Here is a 23731-nt window from a genome sequence, read left to right on the forward strand (position 1 = left end):
CTTCCGGGCCTGCGTTCAGTACACAGGTTGCGTGGCGAGCACTCTCTAGATATTTAACTGGTCCCAGCCTTATCACACTGATTTAACACTGAGCGTCAAAAACAGTTTAGCGTACGTTCCTGTAAATAGCATTCCCGTTATTTCAATACAGGACAACTCCTATCATCTATCTACGTCGCTGATAGCGGGGAAACGTTCCGGAACATTACGAAAACACGTACTGCACGCGCTTGACAATTAGCGTGACGGGTCGTTAATGTGGCGTTCACCAATATGCAGGGAAATGGTTCGGGTAATACAGTTCTGATTGATCGGCTATAGAATCCTTGGTTTATGCGTCCTCGGAACTTGTCTAACGGGATTGGGGCCCGTGTTTTATGCAGGGCAAGCTAGCGTTTAAAATGTTAACCAACAGACATGAAATAAGAAGACGGTTTTAACGACTAAACGCGCATGTAGTTAGTGTTAATGTCGGGGGCGAAGGGATTAAAGGGGCATTGTCACTTCCAGCTACAACAGAGTTGTAAGGATGATATCGATATAAACGGAAATAACAGTTTAAGGGGAATGTCGATATAACGGACAGATCAGTTGAAGGGAAATGTTGATATAACGGAAAGATCGGTTTAATGGAAATTATAAACGGAGAGATCAGTTTAAGGGGAATGTCGATATAACGGAATGATCAGCTGAAAGGAAATGTCGATATAAACGGAGAGATCAGTTTAAGGGTAATGTCGATATACCGTATTAAACGGAATGTCGATAAAACATTTTAAAGGAAAAGACGATATAAACAGTTTAAGGGTAATCTCGATATAAACAGTTTAAGGGGAATGTCGATATAAACAGTTTAAGGGGAGTGTTGATATAAACGGAGAGATCAGTTTACGGGGAATGTCGATACTATTTAAAGGCCAGGGGCCTAATTCACTAAACATCGTAAGCCTAGTTTTGCACGTAAACATAAATCTACGACTAAACCACAATTCTTATTACTGTTGTAGTACAACAAATATAGTTAGAAGTATACATATTCCATTTCCCTTCGTCCTTAAAATTCTCCATTTTTTGTAATGATGTACTTTTCTTTGTGAAATAGATACCAAAGACATGCGAGGCATAACTGCAGACATAAACTTACGATGTTTTATGAAATTGGCTCCAGTTGGCTAACTCACACAGCTCTCTTAGGCTCTCTAAGCAACATCGCATCGAGTGTGTTAACTCTAGTGTCCTCTTGCGTTATTCTATTGCATATAGATAGAAGGAAAGAAATGGTTTATTGGACGACGCACTCGACACATTTTATTTACGGTTATATGGCGTCAGACATATGGTTACGGATCACACAGATATTGACAGAGGAAACCTGCTGTCGACACTTCATGGGCTACTCTTTTCGATTAGCAGCAAGGGATCTTTTATATGCACCATCCCACCGGCTGGATAGTACATACCACGGCCTTTGTTACACTAGTTGTGGAGCACTGGTTGGAACAAGAAATAGCCCAATGGGTCCACCGACGGGGATCGATCCCAGACCGACCGCGCATCACTTTATATATGAAGATATACAGCGCAGCGCCCATGAGTGTTCCATCGACTGGTACTAACACCTAGAAACTCCTACCAGGACTCGAACTCCCGTGCTTTGAAGTATTTCGTTGGTGGTAAAAAGAAGAAGATATTTTGGGGCTTTTGGGGCGTTTGCTTTCAGTCTGCTAAATAATTTATCTCACCGTTTTATTTTCGATATAATTAACATTAGGAATAAAACAACAGACCTGAATAATTAAAAATGCAATTACTAACCCAACTCAAAATCAAGGCTGTGGATCCATTAACAGAAGTTATTTTCTTGTAAAAGAAAGACATGTTTTATTTAACGACGCACTCAACACATTTTATTTACTGTTATATGGCGTCAGACTTATGGTTAAGGACCCCACAGATATTGAGAGAGGAAACTTCATGGGCTACTCTTTCCGATTAGCAGCAAGGGATCTACCAGTCGTGGTGCACTGGCCTTATTTTCTTGTATGACTAGGTGATTTATTATCTCATCGTGACGAGTCGTTGAGGGGATATAAGAGTTTGTTTTGTTTAACGACACCACTAGAGCACACTGATTTATTAATCATCGGCTATTGGATGTAAAACATTTGGTCATTTTGATATAGTCTTAGAGAGGAAACCTGCTACATTTTTTTTCATTAGTAGAAAGGGATCTTTCATATGCACCACCCCACAGACAGGATAGCACATACCACGGCTTTTCATATACCAGTCGTGGTGCACTGGCTGGAACTAGAAATAGCCCAACGGGCCTACCGACGGGTATCGAGCCCAATCAAGGGGATATAACGTCTTGGCCGTAACACGATGACGTCACCGCTCTTGTGGCTTTATTTCTCATCCGAGTTTCGTATAACGTCGTATATAGAAATGCATGTAGTATTGTATTATCGTCAACGAGTTTGCGTTTCGCCTAAAGGCGTGAAAGGTCAAAGTCACGATTACTAACAATAGAAATATGACGTAACCGCTCTAGCGACTTCATTTCTCATCCGAATTTCATGACACTTCATATATCGGAATAGGAACATGATATCTTGAAAGACTTAACGTTTCACTTCTCTGTGTTGAAGGTCAAGGTCACTGTTATTAAAATAAAAATATGACGTCATCGCTGCAGCAATTTAATTTCTCAGTCTATTTTCATGAAACGTCAGATATAGGAATACGATCATGATATCTTGAATGAGTTCGCATTTCGCCTCTCTGCATCGAAGGTCAAGGTTACTGTTACCAAAAACAGAAACATGGTGGCACCACTCAAGCGATTTCGTCATGATTTCTTGCCCACTGGACAGGGTTATCCAGTTTTTGCATGGCGCTAGAAAAATCTGTCTGACCGGAGGGCTAGATAAATCTGTCTGACCCGAGGGCTATAGACGATTTCTACATACGCGTGACGTCATAACGTCTCGGCGTTGAAGGTCAGTGTCACTATTACTAAAAACAGAAATATGTAACCGCTTTTTTGTGAAACTTGGCATACAGGAATAAGATGATTCAATCGCGAGGGGATTTGCAGCCTTGTTTCATTGCCAGACGGGAAGTACTTTGCCGTGTTCTGGTTGCTAGATCAACAGCGTTCTCCAGAACACCGATAAGACTGTCTACCCGGTAACGGGAGAAAACCGACAGCTGTTCCCTGAATAATATAACGGAGGGGTGTGTGTGTTTGTGTGTGTGTGTGTGTGTGTGTGTGTGTGTGTGTGTGTGTGTGTGTAACAAGTGTTTCCATGATAATAAAACAGGGGAGGTTGTAACAAGTGAAAACCGAGAGATGTTCCCTAAATAATAAAATGGGGGGGGGGGGGGGGGGGGGGTAACAAGAAAAATACGACAGTTTCCCTAAACAATATAACAGGGGAGGATGTAATATGTAAAATCCGACAGATGTTCCCTAAACAATATAGCAGGGGAGGCTGTAACAAGAGTAAATCGACAGATGTTCCCAAAACAATATAACAGGGGAGGCTGTAACAAGTGGAATGTGACAGATGCTCTCTAAACAATGCATGTACGAAATGATGAGACTTTAATAAGTAACGTTAAAAGTTTGTTTTATTTAACGACACAGAGCACATTGATTTACTAGTCATCGGCTTCTGGAAGTCAAACATTTCGTACTTTTGATATATACATGTAGTTTTAGAGGAAACCCGCTACATTTGTTTTTCATTAATAGCAAGGGATCTTTTATATGCATCATCCCACAGACAGGATAGCACATACCACGGCTTTTGATATACCAGTCGTGGTGCACTGGCTGGAACGAGAAATATCCCAATATGCCCATCGATGGGGATCGATCCTATACCGACCGCGCATCAGGCATGCGCTTTACCACTGGGCTAGGAACCGCCCCCGCCCAAATAAGCATAGAGTACAATTTGTTTTAGAAACGCGTTTTTGATTTTTCTGTTAAAAAAAATGAAGGCTACAAATAAAATATCTTTTTTATAGATCTCCTGCGCGTGCTGTAACCTCACCGTGGTGCAGGGGTGTAACATTCTCTTTGAGAATGGCCAATACAGCACAAAATTTAAATTTCGAGTAAAAGTCAGTATTTATCTGTGATATTTGTATTTTTGCACAGTTCTTTACACTGTGTTTTTGTTTAAATCTTGAATTTTTATATTGATGTTGATTATCACTTTGTTTGCATTACCATAGTTTGACACCCAGTAACCGATGTATTTTTCGTGCTGGGGTGTCGTTAAACATTCATTCATTCATTCATTCATTAATTTTTATAGATTTTTAATACCATTTCATACGCGTGTTCTTGCAATTAGCTTGAATACGATGAGTCATACCTTTAATATGTGTACTTCCTGTGTGCGCTGCTTTTAACAGGTCTGCTACCAAATATTAACAATATTAGCAATGGGAATTGATTTGGTTTAAGGAACCATCAACGTCCTGTTCGCGTAATTAGTATCTATGGCAACTCGTGTATCAAAGTACAGAACACTGTTATTAATACAGGCCCTTCCTCAAGGACGGCATAGGTTGTAATTTAAATATGATGTTGTCAAGGCACATGGCCGTGTTTTGAAGTTAAACAATGAATACAGCGTGTATTGTGGTCAGGGTTTTCAGGCAATCGGAGTAATGTCTGTGTGCGTGCGTGTGTGCGTGCGTGCGTGCGTATCGTGTGTGTGTGCGTGCGTGTGTTCGTGTTCTTGTTCTTGTTCGTGTTCGCGCGCGCACGTGTCATTGTGTGTGTGTGTGTTTGTGCGTGAGTGTGTGTGTGTACGTGTGTATGTGTCATGGTGTGTGTGTTTGTGTGTGTGTCTGTGTGTGTGTGTGTGTGTGTGAGTGTTTATGTGTGTTTGTTTACATGCGTCTGTGTGTGTCTGTGTGCAGGTGGGTGTGTGTATGTGTGTGTGCGTGTGTGTGTGCGTGTGTGTATGTGTGTCTGTCTGTGTGTGTGTGTGTGTGTGTGTGTGTGTGTGTGTGTGTATGCATGTGTACGTATGTGTTATTCTGACATTGCTGTGTGATAAATTTAGATATTTTGAAAAACACTCTCTGTTGGTCACTTGATCGTATACAAAGTTTCAGATAGAACCCTCTTAATCAGGTAAAGTTTTATACCATTAACAATTGTTCACCGCATACCCTACCATGTCAAACCGCAGGCACCATCGCCATACATTATGATCATCAACATCATCAACAGTATCAGCACAACCATAACCACTATGGCCAGAGGTTCACTCAATCGCTACGTACATGTACTTCAGCATTCTAACAACTATATACATGATTGATCTTCTCATCCATACTGCTTCCTCCATCATCCTTAACACACAGACACTTATCCGTCATCATCACCCACACATGCCATCATTCTTACCATATTCACATTCGTCATTATCATATAGACATACAATCATTCGTAAAATCCACACATATCCGTTATCATCATATAGACATACCATCATTCTTAAAATACATATCCGTTATCGTTATAGAGACATACCATCATTCTTAAAATACACACATATCCGTTAGCGTCATAGAGACATACCATCATTCTTAAAATACACACATATCCGTTATCGTCATAGAGACATACCATCATTCCTTAAATACACACATATCCGTTATCGTCATAGAGACATACCATCATTCTTAAAATACACACATATCCGTTATCGTCATAGAGACATACCATCATTCTTAAAACACACACATATCCGTTATCGTCATAGAGACATATCATCATTCTTAAAATACACACATATCCGTTATCGTTATAGAGACATACCATTATTCCTTAAATACACACATATCCGTTATCGTCATAGATACATACCATCATTCTTAAAATACACACATATCCTTCAAATATATCATCATCCTAATTACTTCTACAGATGCTGATGCTGATGAGGTAGTAGTAGTAGTAATAGTGCAATAGTAGTAGTAGCAGTAGTAATATAGTAGTAGTAGTAATAGTGCAATAGTAGTAGTAGCAGTAGTAATATAGTAGTAGTAGTAATAGTGCAATAGTAGTAGTAGCAGTAGTAATATAGTAGTAGTAGTAATAGTAGTAGAAGTAGTAGTGAGTAGTAGTAGTAGTAGTAGTAGTAGTAGTAGTAGTAGTAGTAGTAAGTAGTAGTAATAGTAAGTAGTAGTAGTAATAAGTAGTAGTAGTAATAGTAGTAGTAATAAGTAGTAGTAGTAATAAGTAGTAGTAGTAGCAGTAGTAGTAGTAGTAGTAAGTAGTAGTATGTAGTAAGTAGTAGTAGTAATAGTAGTAGTAGTAATAGTACTGAGTAGTAGTAGTAGTAGTAGTAGTAGTAGTAATAGTACTGAGTAGTAGTAGTAGTAATAATAAGTAGTAGTAGTAGTAGTAGTAAGTAGTAAGCAGTAGTAGTAAGTAGTAGTAGTAGTAGTAGTAATAGTACTGAGTAGTAGTAGTAGTATTAGTAGTAATAAGTAGTAGTAGTAGTAAGTAGTAAGTAGTAGTAGTAGTAAGTAGTAGTAGTAGTAGTAATAGTACTGAGTAGTAGTAGTATTAGTAGTAATAAGTAGTAGTAGTAGTAAGTAGTAAGTAGTAGTAGTAGTAAGTAGTAGTAGTAGTAGTAATAGTACTGAGTAGTAGTAGTATTAGTAGTAATAAGTAGTAGTAGTAGTAAGTAGTAAGTAGTAGTAGTAGTAAGTAGTAGTAATAGTAGTAATAGTAGTTGTAGATGTAATAGTAGTAGTAGTAGTAGTAGTAGAAATCGTAGTCGTGGGATGAGAATGGGGAGTAGCATCAGAAGTAGCATTTGCAGGAGCAGCTGTATTGGCAGTAGCTGACGTAGCTGAAGTAGTTTTAGTGGTATTTAGCAACTTCATAATTACAGGTTTGTCTGTACCTGGGAGGACGCCGTGTAGGTGGTCCCTCGGACAGATAACGTTTTTAAGATATGCATAAGATAGACGGAGTGACTAAAAACAAAACTGGTGTTTACATTTCGCTACATACGAGTGTTTTAAACGGACATATTTTGATAAGAGTTCAGCGTCTTAACACACACTGCAGTCACGGGATATAATTAGATTGCGCTTATTCCTAAGTTCTTTATTTCATCTAGCTCACTAGATAGATTACTTTCCTAAGGTGTTTGAGTCGGAGGATCGAACACCCCCCCCCCCCCCCCCCGGTAGACCCATTCTTTGATTGTTTTTTTTGTTGTTGTTTTTTTGTTTGTTTGTTTTGTTTTGTTTGTTGTTGTTTGTTTTTTTTTGTTTTTTTGGGGGGTTACAGTCAGTCTTTCGTGATTGGTATATCAAAGGTCATAGTACGTGCTGTCCTATTTGTGGGAAACTGCATATAAATTATCACATGCTGCTTATGGAAAGTTGTTGCGGATTTGCTCTAAGACTATATGTCAGCATTAACAAATGTTGGACAGGCAGTAGCTAATGATGAATTAAACAACGTGTTTTAGTAGTGTCCTTTAACAATAAAAACTCTCTTCATATGGCCATGCAATACTCGACAGCTTTTCACCATATAACTTTTGAATAATTTCATACTATTTTTTACACTGATAATATAATGGAACATGTTCAGCTACATGTATATTAGAAAAAAGATACTGTGAAAACATAGACTGTGGTTTATAAAATTAAACGTGTACTAAATGAACAGGGGACAGAATGTCTAGGGTATAAAACAGTGGCGAGTACAAAACAGATCAGGGACGAAATAGATCGGGGACGAAACAGATCAGGGACGAAACAGATCGGGTACGAAACGTACCACTGGATTTGATATATCAGCACAAATCAGACAGTACGGGCTGGAATGGAATCGAAGATAACCGACGCGAATATCCTACCCTGCGAACCGCAATTCTACCAACCAAGCTGCTATACACTTCCGGGCCTGCGTTCAGTACACAGGTTGCGTGGCGAGCACTCTCTAGATATTTAACTGGTCCCAGCCTTATCACACTGATTTAACACTGAGCGTCAAAAACAGTTTAGCGTACGTTCCTGTAAATAGCATTCCCGTTATTTCAATACAGGACAACTCCTATCATCTATCTACGTCGCTGATAGCGGGGAAACGTTCCGGAACATTACGAAAACACGTACTGCACGCGCTTGACAATTAGCGTGACGGGTCGTTAATGTGGCGTTCACCAATATGCAGGGAAATGGTTCGGGTAATACAGTTCTGATTGATCGGCTATAGAATCCTTGGTTTATGCGTCCTCGGAACTTGTCTAACGGGATTGGGGCCCGTGTTTTATGCAGGGCAAGCTAGCGTTTAAAATGTTAACCAACAGACATGAAATAAGAAGACGGTTTTAACGACTAAACGCGCATGTAGTTAGTGTTAATGTCGGGGGCGAAGGGATTAAAGGGGCATTGTCACTTCCAGCTACAACAGAGTTGTAAGGATGATATCGATATAAACGGAAATAACAGTTTAAGGGGAATGTCGATATAACGGACAGATCAGTTGAAGGGAAATGTTGATATAACGGAAAGATCGGTTTAATGGAAATTATAAACGGAGAGATCAGTTTAAGGGGAATGTCGATATAACGGAATGATCAGCTGAAAGGAAATGTCGATATAAACGGAGAGATCAGTTTAAGGGTAATGTCGATATACCCGTATTAAACGGAATGTCGATAAAACATTTTAAAGGAAAAGACGATATAAACAGTTTAAGGGTAATCTCGATATAAACAGTTTAAGGGGAATGTCGATATAAACAGTTTAAGGGGAGTGTTGATATAAACGGAGAGATCAGTTTACGGGGAATGTCGATACTATTTAAAGGCCAGGGGCCTAATTCACTAAACATCGTAAGCCTAGTTTTGCACGTAAACATAAATCTACGACTAAACCACAATTCTTATTACTGTTGTAGTACAACAAATATAGTTAGAAGTATACATATTCCATTTCCCTTCGTCCTTAAAATTCTCCATTTTTTGTAATGATGTACTTTTCTTTGTGAAATAGATACCAAAGACATGCGAGGCATAACTGCAGACATAAACTTACGATGTTTTATGAAATTGGCTCCAGTTGGCTAACTCACACAGCTCTCTTAGGCTCTCTAAGCAACATCGCATCGAGTGTGTTAACTCTAGTGTCCTCTTGCGTTATTCTATTGCATATAGATAGAAGGAAGGAAATGGTTTATTGGACGACGCACTCGACACATTTTATTTACGGTTATATGGCGTCGGACATATGGTTAAGGACTACAGAGATATTGAGAGAGAAAACTCGCTGTCGCCACTTCATGGGCTACTCTTTTCGATTAGCAGCAAGAGATCTTTTATATGCACCATCCTATAGACAGGATAGTATATATCACGACCTTTGATGTACCAGTCGTGGTGCACTGGCTGGAGAAAGAAATAGCCTAATGGGCCCACCAACAGGGATTGATCCCTTACCGACCGCACATCAAGCGAGCGCTTTACCATTGGGTTACGTTTCGCCGAACACATACAGATAGAGATTATTGTGTGTAATACTTCGGCAATCGTCGACAGCCAAATGGTAGCCAGCTACTGTGTTTGAAATACCCATTGTTTCCTAAATCGAATGCCACAGACCTTTCGTTCGATTATTCCCGAGTCGAGTGCGCGACAGTCGAGTTGCGTCTTCACACACTTTGTCACACGTCAGCGTCGGGCGTCTTCGTCTAGTGTCGATACCGGTTACCAACATGCAAGTTTAATGTTATGATTCGCCTCGGGAATAATCGAACTAAAGGTCTATGGCATCAGATTTAGGGAAAATATGCGTATTTCAAATACAGTTCCTACCATTTGGTTGTTGACGATTTCCAAAGTATTATACACAATGATCTCTAGCGTTATTCTCACATATAACAGAATACCGCTAGAGGACACTCGAGCTACGATTGTGCGTGTTATTTCGTACTGCAAAGCGAGACCACAAAGGTGCGATAGTGCACTGGATTAAGCCCCACTTAACGCAGAACATAAAGGTGCGATAGTGCACTGGATTAAGCCCCACTAAACGCAGATCATAAAGGTGCGATAGTGCACTGGATTAAGCCCCACTAAACGCAGATCATAAAGGTGCAATAGTCACTGGATTAAAGGCATATTGTCACAGACCACTGATCTATTTAATGGTCTAACAAAGTAGTACCTGAACAATGATAATTTGATTTGTCCCTAAATGTACTTTATTCAACCATCTTCATAACCACCATACTCCATTTATTAATGATATTTTGTAAAAAAGAATAGTTGAATTATGGCAATGGTCCATAATTCAAAAATTAAAATTGCCGAGAAGGTTGACATGAATTTCACTCCATCATGGTTCAGTTACGGTGATGCGATAGCTAGATTTGGTTTCCAACAGTTAATGTAATTTTTATATATTATCCAATTTTAGAGAAATAAGGTCCTTAAATCCGTGACAGTATGCCTTTAAGCCCCACTAAAAGCAGATTATCGATATATTTGTGAGAGCATTGTCCATAAACACTGAAGTTTACGAAAGTGTACATAAAATAAATTAAATTAAAGAAACTAAATAAATTAATACAATGAAATTAATAAAACTAAATAAATAAATAAAATGTTTTATTTAACCACACAATTAACACATTTGTATTTAAGGTAATATGGCGTCATACAAACATAATGAGATAAGAAGTCCTCCGACGCCATGTCATAGGCTACCATTTTCAATTAGCAACAATAGATCATTAATTTTTATATTCAGTTTGCCGCAGACAGGATAATACATATCGCGACTTTTGTTATACCAGACGTGGAGAACAGGCTGGAACAAGATATAGCTCAATGGGCCAACAGACGGAGATCGATCCAAGATCGATCACGCACCGGGTGAGTGCTTTATCGCTTAGCTATGTCCCTTCCCTTAAATAAAACAATTCAGTATACTATCCATTGAATAGTTCGTTGGTTTCATGAATCCTTGAAAAAGCATACTTTGTTACTTATTTTTCTCCTTTTTTTTATATTGCGATGTATTATCTTTTTTCTTCTTTTTGTTTCGATTTTTATTTTATTTTTTATTTATTTTTTAGGGTTATTGGTTATTTGGTTCTAATGGGGTTTTTTGTTGCCATGAATAAAAATCGATTATTGATCATAATTTCAGGTCAGAAGAAACATCTGAGGAAGCTAGTTTGTGTTGGTCTTGTCCAAATCACTGCGATTAATTTGGGATAATAAAACTGGTTTTTTATCCTCGACGTTATTATAGCGCTGAAAGGTCGTGGCGATATTAAGTGATTGATATTTCGATAATTGAGGCTTTTGTTACGCTTTAGATTAATGTATTGATGATTGCCTTGCAAAAACATTGGAATACAAATTGTAAGTGATGATATCTGCGGTGGGTCTCGTTTATAATCGATTCTGTGATCTAGTTATACAGCAAGACATTGAGACAAGTCACCGATGCTGAGTTTATTTTTCACATTTCAAGAGACGAATAGTGGAAATAAATAATTTGACTGATATCAATATTTCTGTAGCTACATATTCAACGCCAGTCCGTTCGCACCAACTGATTTGAAAACAATCGAATTTGACGGAAGACTGATAACGTGTGCAAAAGCGGGTGCTGATAAAAAGAAGAAGAAAAAACACGCATAAATCACGGCCTTAGTCATGGAAATACTTAATTTCTTTTTGTGTCATATCATTTCTATAGCAAAATAGCCGACACTAACGACATGAATTTTCGAAATTCCATTAATATGTAATTTTTATGGATACATATTCAACAATAATAACAATAAAGGTGATTAAGTTTTATTAAGTTATTTACTGCATTGGTGGTAAAGTCAACAGTGATGAAACAAATTTTCAAATTATGTTATAATGACGTACCAAACATGATATATATTAATTATATCACGAAAGGTTTGTTTTGCTTAACGACACCACTAGAGCACATTGATTTTTTAATCATCGGCTATAGGATGTCAAAGAAAATACTACGAAAGAACAGACTTTGTGTTTTTTCTCGTACAAACTCTTGCTTTACCTCGTATCAACTCAGTTTTTTCCTGGTATCAATTCTGAGGGGTTTCTCTCTCTCTCTCTCTCTCTCTCTCTCTCTCTCTCTCTCTCTCTCTCTCTCTCTCTCTCTCTCTCTCTCTCATATCAATGCTTTGGTTTTCCTCGTATCAGCTGTTTTTCCGTCTATAAGATCTCTGTGTTTCCTCGTTTGAGCGCTCTGTTTTTCCTCATATGAGCGCCCTGTGTTTATTTTACGAGCTCTCTGTTTTTCCTCACATCAATCAAATCTTCATACTGGCATACCAACGGGCATGTCACGCACGTACATGTACGTGGTGGTGCTATCAAAGCCCATGCTGCTAATAAAAAGAATACGTTATGGGGCGACAGCGAGTCTCTTACATCAAGGCAAAAGAAAACAATCTGTTGATCAGCCATCGGGCATTCCTTTCCTGTACTCAGTTGCCGTTTCAAATCAGATAATCATTTCATCTCTTTTGAAGCAGTCCTCAAACCACTCCAGTACCAATTTGCTAAATACGTCTGCAGTAATATTTTCAGCACTCAGAAATGATATCATGATGTTGAGGGGAAATATACTGAATTCCACTGAAAACGCACGATCCATTTTTGTCTCTTTTTTTCTTTTATTTCTTTTATTATTATTATTATCTTCTTTTTTTTCTTTTTTTTTGCGTGCGTGAGGTTGCTACAAGCCGCACTATAACCCTAACCCTTGTAGATAATTTGTTTGCTATATATTGCCTACTGGAATACATCCAGTTATATCAAATTAGCTGATGCGTTTTGAGTGGAGTTCAGTATAAATCAGGTGGGTTTTTCTTGTATATCTTTTTTACAACTACAGATCTAACTGGTGCGTTTTGAGTGCAGTTCAGTATAAATCAGGTGGGGTTATCTTGTATATTCTTTTTACAACTACAGATCTAACTGGTGCGTTTTGAGTGCAGTTCAGTATAAATCAGGTGGGCTTTTCTTGTATATTTTTTAAAACAACTACAGATCTAACTGATGCGTTTTGAGTGCAGTTCAGTATAATTTAACGAAAGTGTACAGCTAATAAGATATGTAAATGTTGGTGTAACCCGTTCTCGGATAAGCCGTCAGTCTTAGGTACTGATCTCGCATCCACGTTCCGGCTTTCAACCGGACGCGTAGTTTAAAGGGGCATACTCTCTTTTCAACCCGTGGAAATTAACACTAAGTTTAGTTAATCTACAAACCTGTAACACGTTTGGATAAAGTTACAACTGAGTGAAACATGAGTCTGTGACTTTGAAATGGTGAAATACACTCTACAAATAGACTAAAACTCGACTCCATAACTGTTACTTCTCAGACGCACGTGCGTTTTAAAAAATATGAGAAATGCATTTTGTGATATTAAAAACACCAGGATGAAGAAAAAAAAAAGAGACTTCGAATCAATGTAATCGATCCCATACCGAGCGCACATCAAGCGAGCGCTTTACCACTGGGCTAGCCGCCCCTCCGCACTTACAAGAGACAGGCACGCTGGACCTGACAAAGATAAACAGCCTATGTGGGTGGACGGTACTGGATTAATCTCTGGGTCCGAATTTACACATCCTGTTTTAGTCTTACACGCGTCAAGCTACATAATAAAGAGTTCGTGCAGAAAACGATATACACCTATTTCCAAATGTTGGAGTTAGTAGTGAATATATACTGATGTTAGTAAAAACTCAGCAACATGACAACAGCGTATCCGTCAAAACGCGTTCAACTTCCATTAAACAGCCTTTTAAAACTCTGCTTCGTATGATATACAATTCGCCATGTTTCAACAAAAATACTTGCTTTTTCTTCTCTCTAAACGATTCAAGTGGATATACTGTGATTTGGAAATGAACTCTTCACTTATTTACAATGCTTAAAACATCTGTGTTTAAACAAACAGGCTTCATAACTTAAATAAACAGGCTTCATAACTTAAATAAACAGGCTTCATAACTTTGGTCCACCGAGCCAGTCGTGACCGTATGAATGAATGAATGTTTAACGACACCCCAGCACGAAAAATACATCGGCTATTGGGTGTCCAACTATGATAAGGGGAAAAACAAAGTGATGATCAACATCAATATAAAAATTCAACAGTTAAATAAAAACACAGTGTAAAAGACTGTGTAAAAAAAATAAAAAAATATCACAGATAGAAAGAATTAAAATTTAGAATAAAATTCAGTATCACGTAAACATTGTAACACTAATTCTGGATGGAATCGAAATGATTCCATCACATTTGTTTGTCCAAATATATCTTTTCGAGTCGTGACCGTGTAAAGGTGTTGTTGAGATGGTGTTCTCAGTGCGCGGGAAAGACGACACGACGGAATCAGCCGAGATTCTCGGTGTCGTAGACACGCAGTATTGCCAGGGGTCACCCGATGCCATTGTGGACACAGCTTTACTCGTTTGCTTGATTAATTCCTTTCGTCGACAGCTTGCCAAATAGAAAGCTTATGATAAAGAACACGAAGGTCCCGCAGTGCTTTCCGCAATAGAACACTTCATATCACTGCCCACCGTTTCACACTCTATTGTGCACTTATTACCCTTCCGCCTTAATGTTGTCCGTCACAGAAAATAGTTTCTTTTCTTTGAACGAAAACGAGTAGAAGGCGAATCATGAGATTGCGGTTACATTTGAGGTTAATGTTCGATCTGTCTTGGCTTTCAATCATAATATAAAATTGAAATGAAGAAAGAAGAAGAAGGATATGTTTTATTTAACGACGCACTCAGCACATTTTATTTACGGTTATATGGCGTCGACCATATGGTTAAGGACTACACAGATGCTGAGAGAGGAAACCTGCTGTCGCCATTTCATGGGCTACTCTTTTCAATTAGAAGCAAGGGCTCTTTTATATGCACCATCCCTCAGACAGGATAGTACATACCACGGCCTTTGTTACACCAGTTGTGGAGCACTGGCTGGAACGAGAAATAGCCCAATGGGTCCACCGATGGGGAAAATTAAAATGGCTATTGAATCGTAGGCGAAGGACTAGGCACCGTTCCATAACTGTTGAAATTACAACAACAGAAAAACATAGCTGCGTCGCTGTTAGTGTCATCATCCGCGAATGGCGAAAATGGGAGAGCTTAAAATAAAGATGAGAGTGATCTAAAAGTCCCATGTTCGAGTGATAAAGAAGAATCCCATTGAGGCCACACAGGTACCCCAGTCGATTAGCAGCAGGGTGGGGTTTTTTTTTTTTTTTATAAACAATTGTCTCCGGGCAGGACAGCACAACCACACGTGGCCGTTCCAAAATGTCCACAACCATCACTCGTCATACTGCTTGTTGCTAATCTTCTAAAGTAATGTACAAATGTTTCCTAATTCAAACTTGGTAAGAAGTCAGGAATTTAATATTATGGTATTAAATGGATGTTTTCATATTGGCCTTGTTATAGGTCCAAGGACAGTTGTAATAGCCCGAGGCAGGCTGTATTGGCCCGATGAAATAACAGTTGACACAATGCACTCCTCATAAAATGCTGAATTTACAAAGCCTGTTTTTTTTACTTACACGCGTATAAGTTAGTACATGCATTTCCAGAGCTTAAAAACAAGCTCCGCAAATTCGACCCAGTATTATTCGTAGATATGGTTAACACCATTTATATTTATAAATCGTCGGCATTGTCACCCAATATATTGCTTCTTGGGTCTGCCACACCTTTTTTGCCAGTTATAAAAAGCCAAATAAATGTAGGCCTATAGTCCGTCCTATCATTCTATAAAAATGTTTCTTGTAAATAATTTCAGTTTTGTTTGACGTAAGAAGACAAATAAAAGTGTTTTGGAAATGACCAAAATATACTATTTTTGTGCGCAATTTACAAATAAATCGGCTCAGAAATAAATAACTTCTAGTAAATTCCACAGTATGAAAAAAAGACGTTCTCTGTGGAACGGACTATAGACACGCTTTGTTATTCTTTGGATGGTGAACCAAAAAAAAACAACCCAACTTGGATTCTAATTGTAGTTATTTCTGTGTTAGTAAACACATCTATATATTCGTTTTTGTTCTATTTTCATTTTTGTTTGGTGGTGGAGGGAAAGGAGTTTGGAAATCAAACATGCTTTCTCTTTCAAACACATATTATAACATAACATTTTTTATTGCCAAAGAGACAGGATACACAAAAGGTACATGGACTAAAGCAACATTTTGACAATAAATTGATAATATATACGACATAAAACTGATATATAATATTATATAGTTATTATTAGTAAAAGTAATCTATTATTACGTCAATGGAAGATTTTCGTTTATTTTATTATAACACTAGAAAAGAATCTGGGTTTTTTAGTGATAATAAAGATCGATTCTATTGTATTCTGGTCGGTGGACATAATTGTTGTGTAGTATATATATACATGTAGGTGTACTAATTCATGTATGCATATGCGTGTTTAAATGAACAGATTATTACAGTTGTACATGATAATATACGTAGGAGTCGGGGTATAGTGCGGGTACCTGTTGATACGTAAACAACTTAATACTTATTTGCCTAGGCACATGGTTACCTCTGTTTTCCCCTACAGATGAGTTGGTAGTAGGTAAATCGGTCTTTGTGTCTGTATTGAAAAACCCGCACAGAAGATCCGTCGCAATGTATTCATTTCATTTCAACTTATTTTCGTGCTTATATCCAATTAAGGTTCAAGCACGCTGTCCTGGGCACACATACCTCAGTTATCTGGGCTGTCTGTCGAGGACATTGGGTTAGTTGTTAGTTGGTTGGTTGGTTAGTGGTTAGTGAGAGAGAAGAGGGTGTAGTGGTCTTACACCCACCTACCCACTGAGCCCTTAAGAACTCGCTCCGGGTTGGAGCCGGTACCGGGCTGTGAACCCTGTACCTACCAGCCTATAGTCCGATGGCGTAACCACGGCGCCACCGATGCCGGTACAGTGTATTCAACTCCGACATCAAGTTATATTAATCGTTGTAGAGGCAGTGGTCACGCATCTAAAGAATTGTCACTTTCTAAAACATTTCGCGCCCAAAAACCAGTTGTGTGTACAAATTTTGGAACTCAAATCAATATCAGCTATCTTACTGTAATTTTACTTCGTATTCATTTCATGAATATTTTCACCAAACACTGTTAGATGTATTATAGTCCCGTTTAATTGTTTACACCTTACATTTTTTGCAAATTTTACATTTAATTCCTATTCAATCCTTGTTTTCTTTACATTTGCATGAAAACAAACCCAAACCCCGACAGGTTTTATATACAATTTATCATCTAAAATACACGAAGTTGACTTATTTCCATTTTAAAAAAATATCTGTATAGTTTACATTTTTCCATTTAGTAGCGAGATATCGTTTATATGCACCATTCCACAGACAGGGTAGCACATACCACGGCCTTTGATATACCAGTCGTGATGCATTGGCTGGAACGAGAAATAGCCCAATGGGTCCACCGACGGGGATCGATCCTAGACCGACCGCGCATCAAGCGAGCGCTTTACCACTGGGCTACGTCCCGCCTGTTGGTGTAAACAAATGCACATGACGTGTTTCCCGTGTACCGGCCTCGGTGGCGTCGTGATTAGGCCAACGGTCTACAGGCTGGTAGGTACTGGGTTCGGATCCCAGTCGAGGCATGGGATTTTTAATCCAAATACTGACTGCAAACCCTGAGTGAGTGCTCCGCAAGACTCAATGGGTAGGTGTAAACCACTTGCACCGACCAGTGATCCATAACTGGTTCAACAAAGGTCATGGTTTGTGCTATCCTGCCTGTGGGAAGCGCAAATAATAGATCCCTTGCTGCTAATCGGAAAGAGTAGCCCATGAAGTGGCGACAGCGGGTTTCCTCCCAAAATCTGTGTGGTCCTAAACCATATGTCTGACGCCATATAACCGTAAATAAAATGTGTTGAGTGCGTCGTTAAATAAAACATTTCTTTCTTTTTCTGTTTCCCGTGAGTATATATCCTTACGGCTAGTTTTATCTAAGTACTTCTAGTCTCTCGTAATTCCTGTAGGAAATGGCTTGCGTGCTCTTTTATATTCTGTATTTATAATTGTGAACATCAGGCTAGACATAACATAGGCAGGTCTCACACTGAAATGATTTCATTTCAGCCAATGTTTTAAATATGAAGAATATTTTCTTGAACATGATTGAAAATATCATTGAAAAAAAAACACGTATCTGTTTGTTACAGTTACAGTTAGTTTTGTTTAACGACACCACTAGAGCACATTGATTTATAAATCGTCGGCTATTGGATGTCAAACATTTGGTAATTTTGACGATGACTCTTAGGAAACACGCTACATTGTTCCATTAATAGCAAGGGATCTTTTATATGCACCGTCTCACATAGTACATACGACGGCCTTTGAGGTGTCAGTCGTGGTGCACTGGCTGGAACGAGAAATAGCTCAATGGGCCCAATGACGAGGATCGATTCTAGATCGACCGTGCATCAAGCAAGCGCATTACCACTGGGCTACGTTCCGCCCCTGGTTGAAAAAGAGCTAATTTATACAAAATTATATTAGCCAACAACAAAATGTAGTAGCCACTATGTTTTAAAATTAGCATTTGGTTAATTTGGCAAAATGTAGGGTGGGGCCTGAATATGTCTGTCTGTCTGTGTGTCTCGCTAAGGAAAGCGTAATAAAAGAGCCCTTGTGCATACTTGCATGCTCACCAGATGTCGCACATTTGGCTGCAGCGGGTTTCATATCTGACATACACTGTTAAAACTGTATAGGATATCCACTCTAGGTATTATTCAGTATATCATATTGTTCATCAACATTTCATGCCAAATGCAATATAAATTTAAAGTTAAAGTTTGTTTTGTTTTGTTTAACGACATCACTAGAGCACATTGATTTATTAATCATCGGCTATTGGATGTCAAACATATGGTAACAGAGACATTTTAACGATTGTAATTACATTTCAAATATATTTTGCTGCATAAAATATTAATGGTTGTATATTAAACGTGTTTCTGATCGTTCTAATATTTGTACTAGGTTAAATTTCCCTTTATTTCCTAAAACATAGTTTTTTCTTACGTACGAAATTATTTGAAGACAAAATCCAGTTTGGGCTTCTTAGAAATATTAAGACGACCAGAAACACATTGAATATACAGACACTGATATTCTAAACAAGAAAATATATTTAATATTTAAGTTTAATCGTAGAACTATTTTAGTAGTCGGAAACATCTTACAATGGAGCAAACTCAGGAATGTCCCTTTAAGGATTAATGACCAAAAACAATTCAAAATGGACTAAACGCATGCATAATATAAGAATAAGGTTCATCTATTGTTTTCGGTACTCATCAAATATAAGTATTCTCTAGATAGACTAATCCTACTTAACTGCACAATTATATATATATATACGTTTATACGCCCAGTACTGAAAAAAGTACCAGGGCCAAATTTCACACAACACCGTAAGCCTAGTTTTGCACGTAAACGTAATCTACGACTAAACCACAATTTTTATTACTATTATAGTTCAACAAATATAGTTAGAAGAAAACATATTTCATTTTCTTTTGTCGCTAAAATACTCCAGCTTCCGTAATGATGTAATTTTCTGCGTGAAATAGACGCTAAACACATGTAAACGCACAACCAGTATAACTGCTAGTAGCAGACGTCAACTTACGATGTTTAGTGAAATGGGTCCCTGACGTTTGGGACGGATGTTCTGTATTTGATGTGGAAAATCTAGAAAAAAAACTCCATCTTGGGCAAAAAAAACCACCAATCTGTCTCTAGTCAGATTAATGTTCCAGAATTGTTGTTTTCTTTCTTCTTCTTTTTTTTCTTCTTTTTTTTTAAAGCATGGATTGCACAGAAAAAGGTGGGTATAATTGATACCGAAATAAGGGGCATATTTAAACTGAAATCGGATTAAACGTTCTAGTTCATGTGCTATGGCATTTTGGTTCATAATGCGGTTTTATGTCATAGCAAGAAAAACCTGGCAAAAATGAGGGTCAAAATCGACGCGCGCGCTAACCAGAGACCAGACATTTATTTTGTTTGGCCTTGATGTAACAAGAATAATAACAGGCCCACTGTTCGCATCTCCAAACGCCGAAAGACAAAAGAAGAAAAGATCCAAACAAACCCCAAACAAACAAATGTTCAAAATAATGAATGGCAGAATGAAATGGTTTACGATTTTTATATTTTTTTAGGAAACTGTTTACAGCTCAGGGATGAATAACGTACCAGCTGTAGATTATGGAACCAAAATGATATGTCCATGCGATCTGACAGAACAAAATTATTAAAGGGACACACCCTAGTTTCAACCTGTGAAAATTAACACTACGTTTACTTAATATACACAACTGTAACACACTTGAATAAAGTGAGTGTAACACGAGTCTGTGACTTTGAAACGGTGAAATACCCTCTAAAACTCGACTAAAACTCGACTCCATAACTGTTACTTCTCAGACGCACGTGCGTTTTTAAAAATATGAGAAATGCATTTTGTGGTATTAAAAACACCAGGATGACCAAAACACTTCGAAAGTATGGATAATCTAAGCAATAAAATCTAAGTAAAGTACGATTTCAGTTATCAAAAACGGCTCTAATAGTCAAAACTATTCCTTAGTGTTTAAAAACTAGGGTATGTTCCTTTAAAACTGTAATTTTCAAATGCAACATTTGATCTAGTGAATGAATTGCCATTAGAAATTATAAATTGTCAGCCAATCTCATCTTTTAAAAAAGCAGTTGCACCTGTGGGTTGCAGGATGCTTTCATTCCATTTATGTGGAATGCGGAAGGGATATTTTACACACTAGGTTAAGTGACGCGTATAGCACATAAAATGCAGATTTATACAGCTTTGGGCTTAATACGGATCCATCTTGTAATTATTGATATTGCTATTAGAGCAGCTACAATTATTTATTTTAATAAAAACCTTATAACCAGCAAATATACCTTCTTTAAATGTTTTTGTACCATATAATCTATGGTTAGCAATTAAATGATAGAACCAATTTAAATGACGATAGTAACAAACAAATATTTCATTATATTCAGAAATACATTAAACACAACGATTTGTGAAATAAAATATTTTTGATTAAATTTTATCTATAGTCCTTCCCACAGGGAACGCGTTTTTAATACTACAAGCTATTTCTGAGTCGACTGATTTCTAAATTGCACGCAATGTGTTGTATTGTTTTGGTTTTTTGTTTGTTTGTTTGTTTGTTTGTTTTCTTTCTTGTTGTTGGTTTTTTGGGGGGTGGGGTTTTTTTGCTGGGGTTTTTTTTTTTTTTTTTTTTTTTTTTTTTTTTGCTATTTCAAAAATATTTTTACTTTTCTTCTTACGTCAAACCAAACTGAAATTATTTACAAAAAAACTACTTTTTTGTAGGGGGATGGGACGAACTATAGTCAATGTCGGGGCAGCTTTGTTCTCTTTCATCTTTCAATTCCATTCACAATATTTGTTTTCAACATCTATATTAAGTTGTCAATATTGTTTTGGTACATTGTAAATAGGAGAAATCCTTGTAAGGTGGATAACTTGTATCAATAATAAATAAATTAGTAGCGTGTGTAAAATTCGTAAAAGTCACTTAACACCGTCTGAAACAAGTCGAAACGTCATTTAATATTTACTCTATTAGCACCAGTGGAGAACGACGTTACGTCATATAGTTATACCATGCCACGATGTTCTAACAAATCGTGAATAGTCAAGGTATTAGCTTTGAATAGAGCTCTAATTTTTTATTAGTAGAATCACGAATATTTCATGTCAATAACAAAGCAATTAACGCATTAACGGGGGAGGATCTAAGGAGTGGAGCCAGCCGCCCTCCCCCTAAATTTGCGACAGTTAAATTGTCTTCTTGTTTTTTTCTTCTTTTTTTACGTTGGAGAATCCGAGGAATCCTTACCAGAACATTTGTGGCCTTCGGTCAGATGTCATTGCCCCCCCCCCCCCCCCCTCCAATGAATTTTCTGGATCCGCCACTGAATAATGTTTATATCTCTGTACAAGGTAGAGTCAAACAGAAGTTATGACAAGATCTTTACGGAAATAGGCATACGGTTATACATACACGTTTCTGAAAGAACCTCCCACATAACGCGAACATCGCATCAGTTTACAAAGTGTCAATTACGACGTTTCATGTTTAGACAATTCCAAATTATACTTTGAACTATAGGCCTATATCGATTCTTATATCGCTACTAACAGGTCTCGTCACTGGGCGTTCCCAGACTTTATCACACGGCCGTGGAGGCAGTAAAATATGTATATGTCCACCATTCCAATAATAAAAGTGTTTTTCAACCAGGTGTGCTATAGGTATAACAATAATTACCGTGCTTTCCCTCCCACTCTTGATCTAATAAAATATTATAATTTGTACGCATTCACGGGAAGAGGGGGGGGGGGGGGGGGGGTAGGTCCTATGATTCATCAGTGTCATGGTTTCTAGTCACCAGGGCACCAGCAGTGCCGTAATTTCTAGTCACCAGGCACCAGCATTGCCGTAATTTCTAGTCACCAGGGCATCAAGAGTGCCGTAATTTCTAGTCATCAGGGCGTCAGCAGTGCCATGGTTTCTAGTCACCAGGGCATCAACAATGTCGTGGTTTCTAGTCACCAGGGCATAAGCGGTCATCAGAACCTAAATTAAAAAATAAACATACACTAACAAATAACATCTGCCGTGAATACAAAATGTCAGACTGCTGATATGGGTGATGAGGACACAGAGTTTGAATAAAAACATGATAATTATAGACCAGAAAGAGTAGAGAACTTACCCTCATGTTGGCTCGGCTGGTTTGCGTCTCGGCCTCGGACAGGCCCACGGGTGTACGGCTGTCGCCTTTGCCCTTACTCCCTGACGACGATGTTGTGCGGGGCGTGGCCGACGTGGTGGCCGTGATATCGGTGCGGATGATCTGAGCGGTGTGGTAGGTGGCTGTGCTGTACGAGGGACGGGGGGAGTTCGAGTCATCCGACTCCCTGCAGTAAACGACTCCGGTTTGAGAGACGTGGATGCTGGGAGTGCAGCCCATGCCTCATGCGACAGACCCGTGAAAGCTCGGCCTACACTGCATGACTCGAAAAATTACCTCCCGTAAATTCAGAGTCCACCCCTCAGAAACTCATAAAAGCAAGCTCGCGTGCATCTCCGCCCGTGACTCTCTCTCTCTATCTCTCTATCTCTCTTACAATAAAACAAATTCCGTATCACGTCGGCGGCGTATAGCCTGAAATGATGAAACGAAATTCGTAAAGCGTACACCCCATGACTCAAAAAACGGTGCACAGCAAAGTCGAATTAGAGGTCATGGTTTAGTAAAAACAGTTTCCTGCCAAATCAAAATATTTTCCTTTATACTCTGATACTGAATATTCCGCGTGAATTCATCGTACACATCTTATGGTTCGAAATAATATACTGTTGAGTTGCGTACACCTTATTACTCAGTAGACTACGAATTGTTATTTAATAATAAACAATGTGGTCGTCAATATACTGTATGAAGTTGAAATAATATGCTGGACTCCGAACTAA

At 38.3% G+C, this 23731-nt stretch overlaps 1 protein-coding gene across 1 annotated transcript in view; it reads right to left on the bottom strand.

Moving 5' to 3' along the window:
• The window catches only part of LOC121383527 (high affinity cAMP-specific and IBMX-insensitive 3',5'-cyclic phosphodiesterase 8B-like), a 143522-nt gene extending 120175 nt beyond the window's left edge, over nt 1–23347 (bottom strand). Inside the window, exon 1 of the mRNA XM_041513606.1 lies at nt 22971–23347. Coding sequence (XP_041369540.1) covers nt 22971–23228 — 258 coding nt within the window. The 5' untranslated portion in view covers nt 23229–23347. The remainder of the gene's footprint in view (nt 1–22970) is intronic.
• Nucleotides 23348–23731: the final 384 nt, after the last annotated feature.

The sequence above is a fragment of the Gigantopelta aegis genome, chromosome 2 (assembly GCF_016097555.1).
Source record: "Gigantopelta aegis isolate Gae_Host chromosome 2, Gae_host_genome, whole genome shotgun sequence".
Classification (NCBI taxonomy): domain Eukaryota; kingdom Metazoa; phylum Mollusca; class Gastropoda; order Neomphalida; family Peltospiridae; genus Gigantopelta; species Gigantopelta aegis.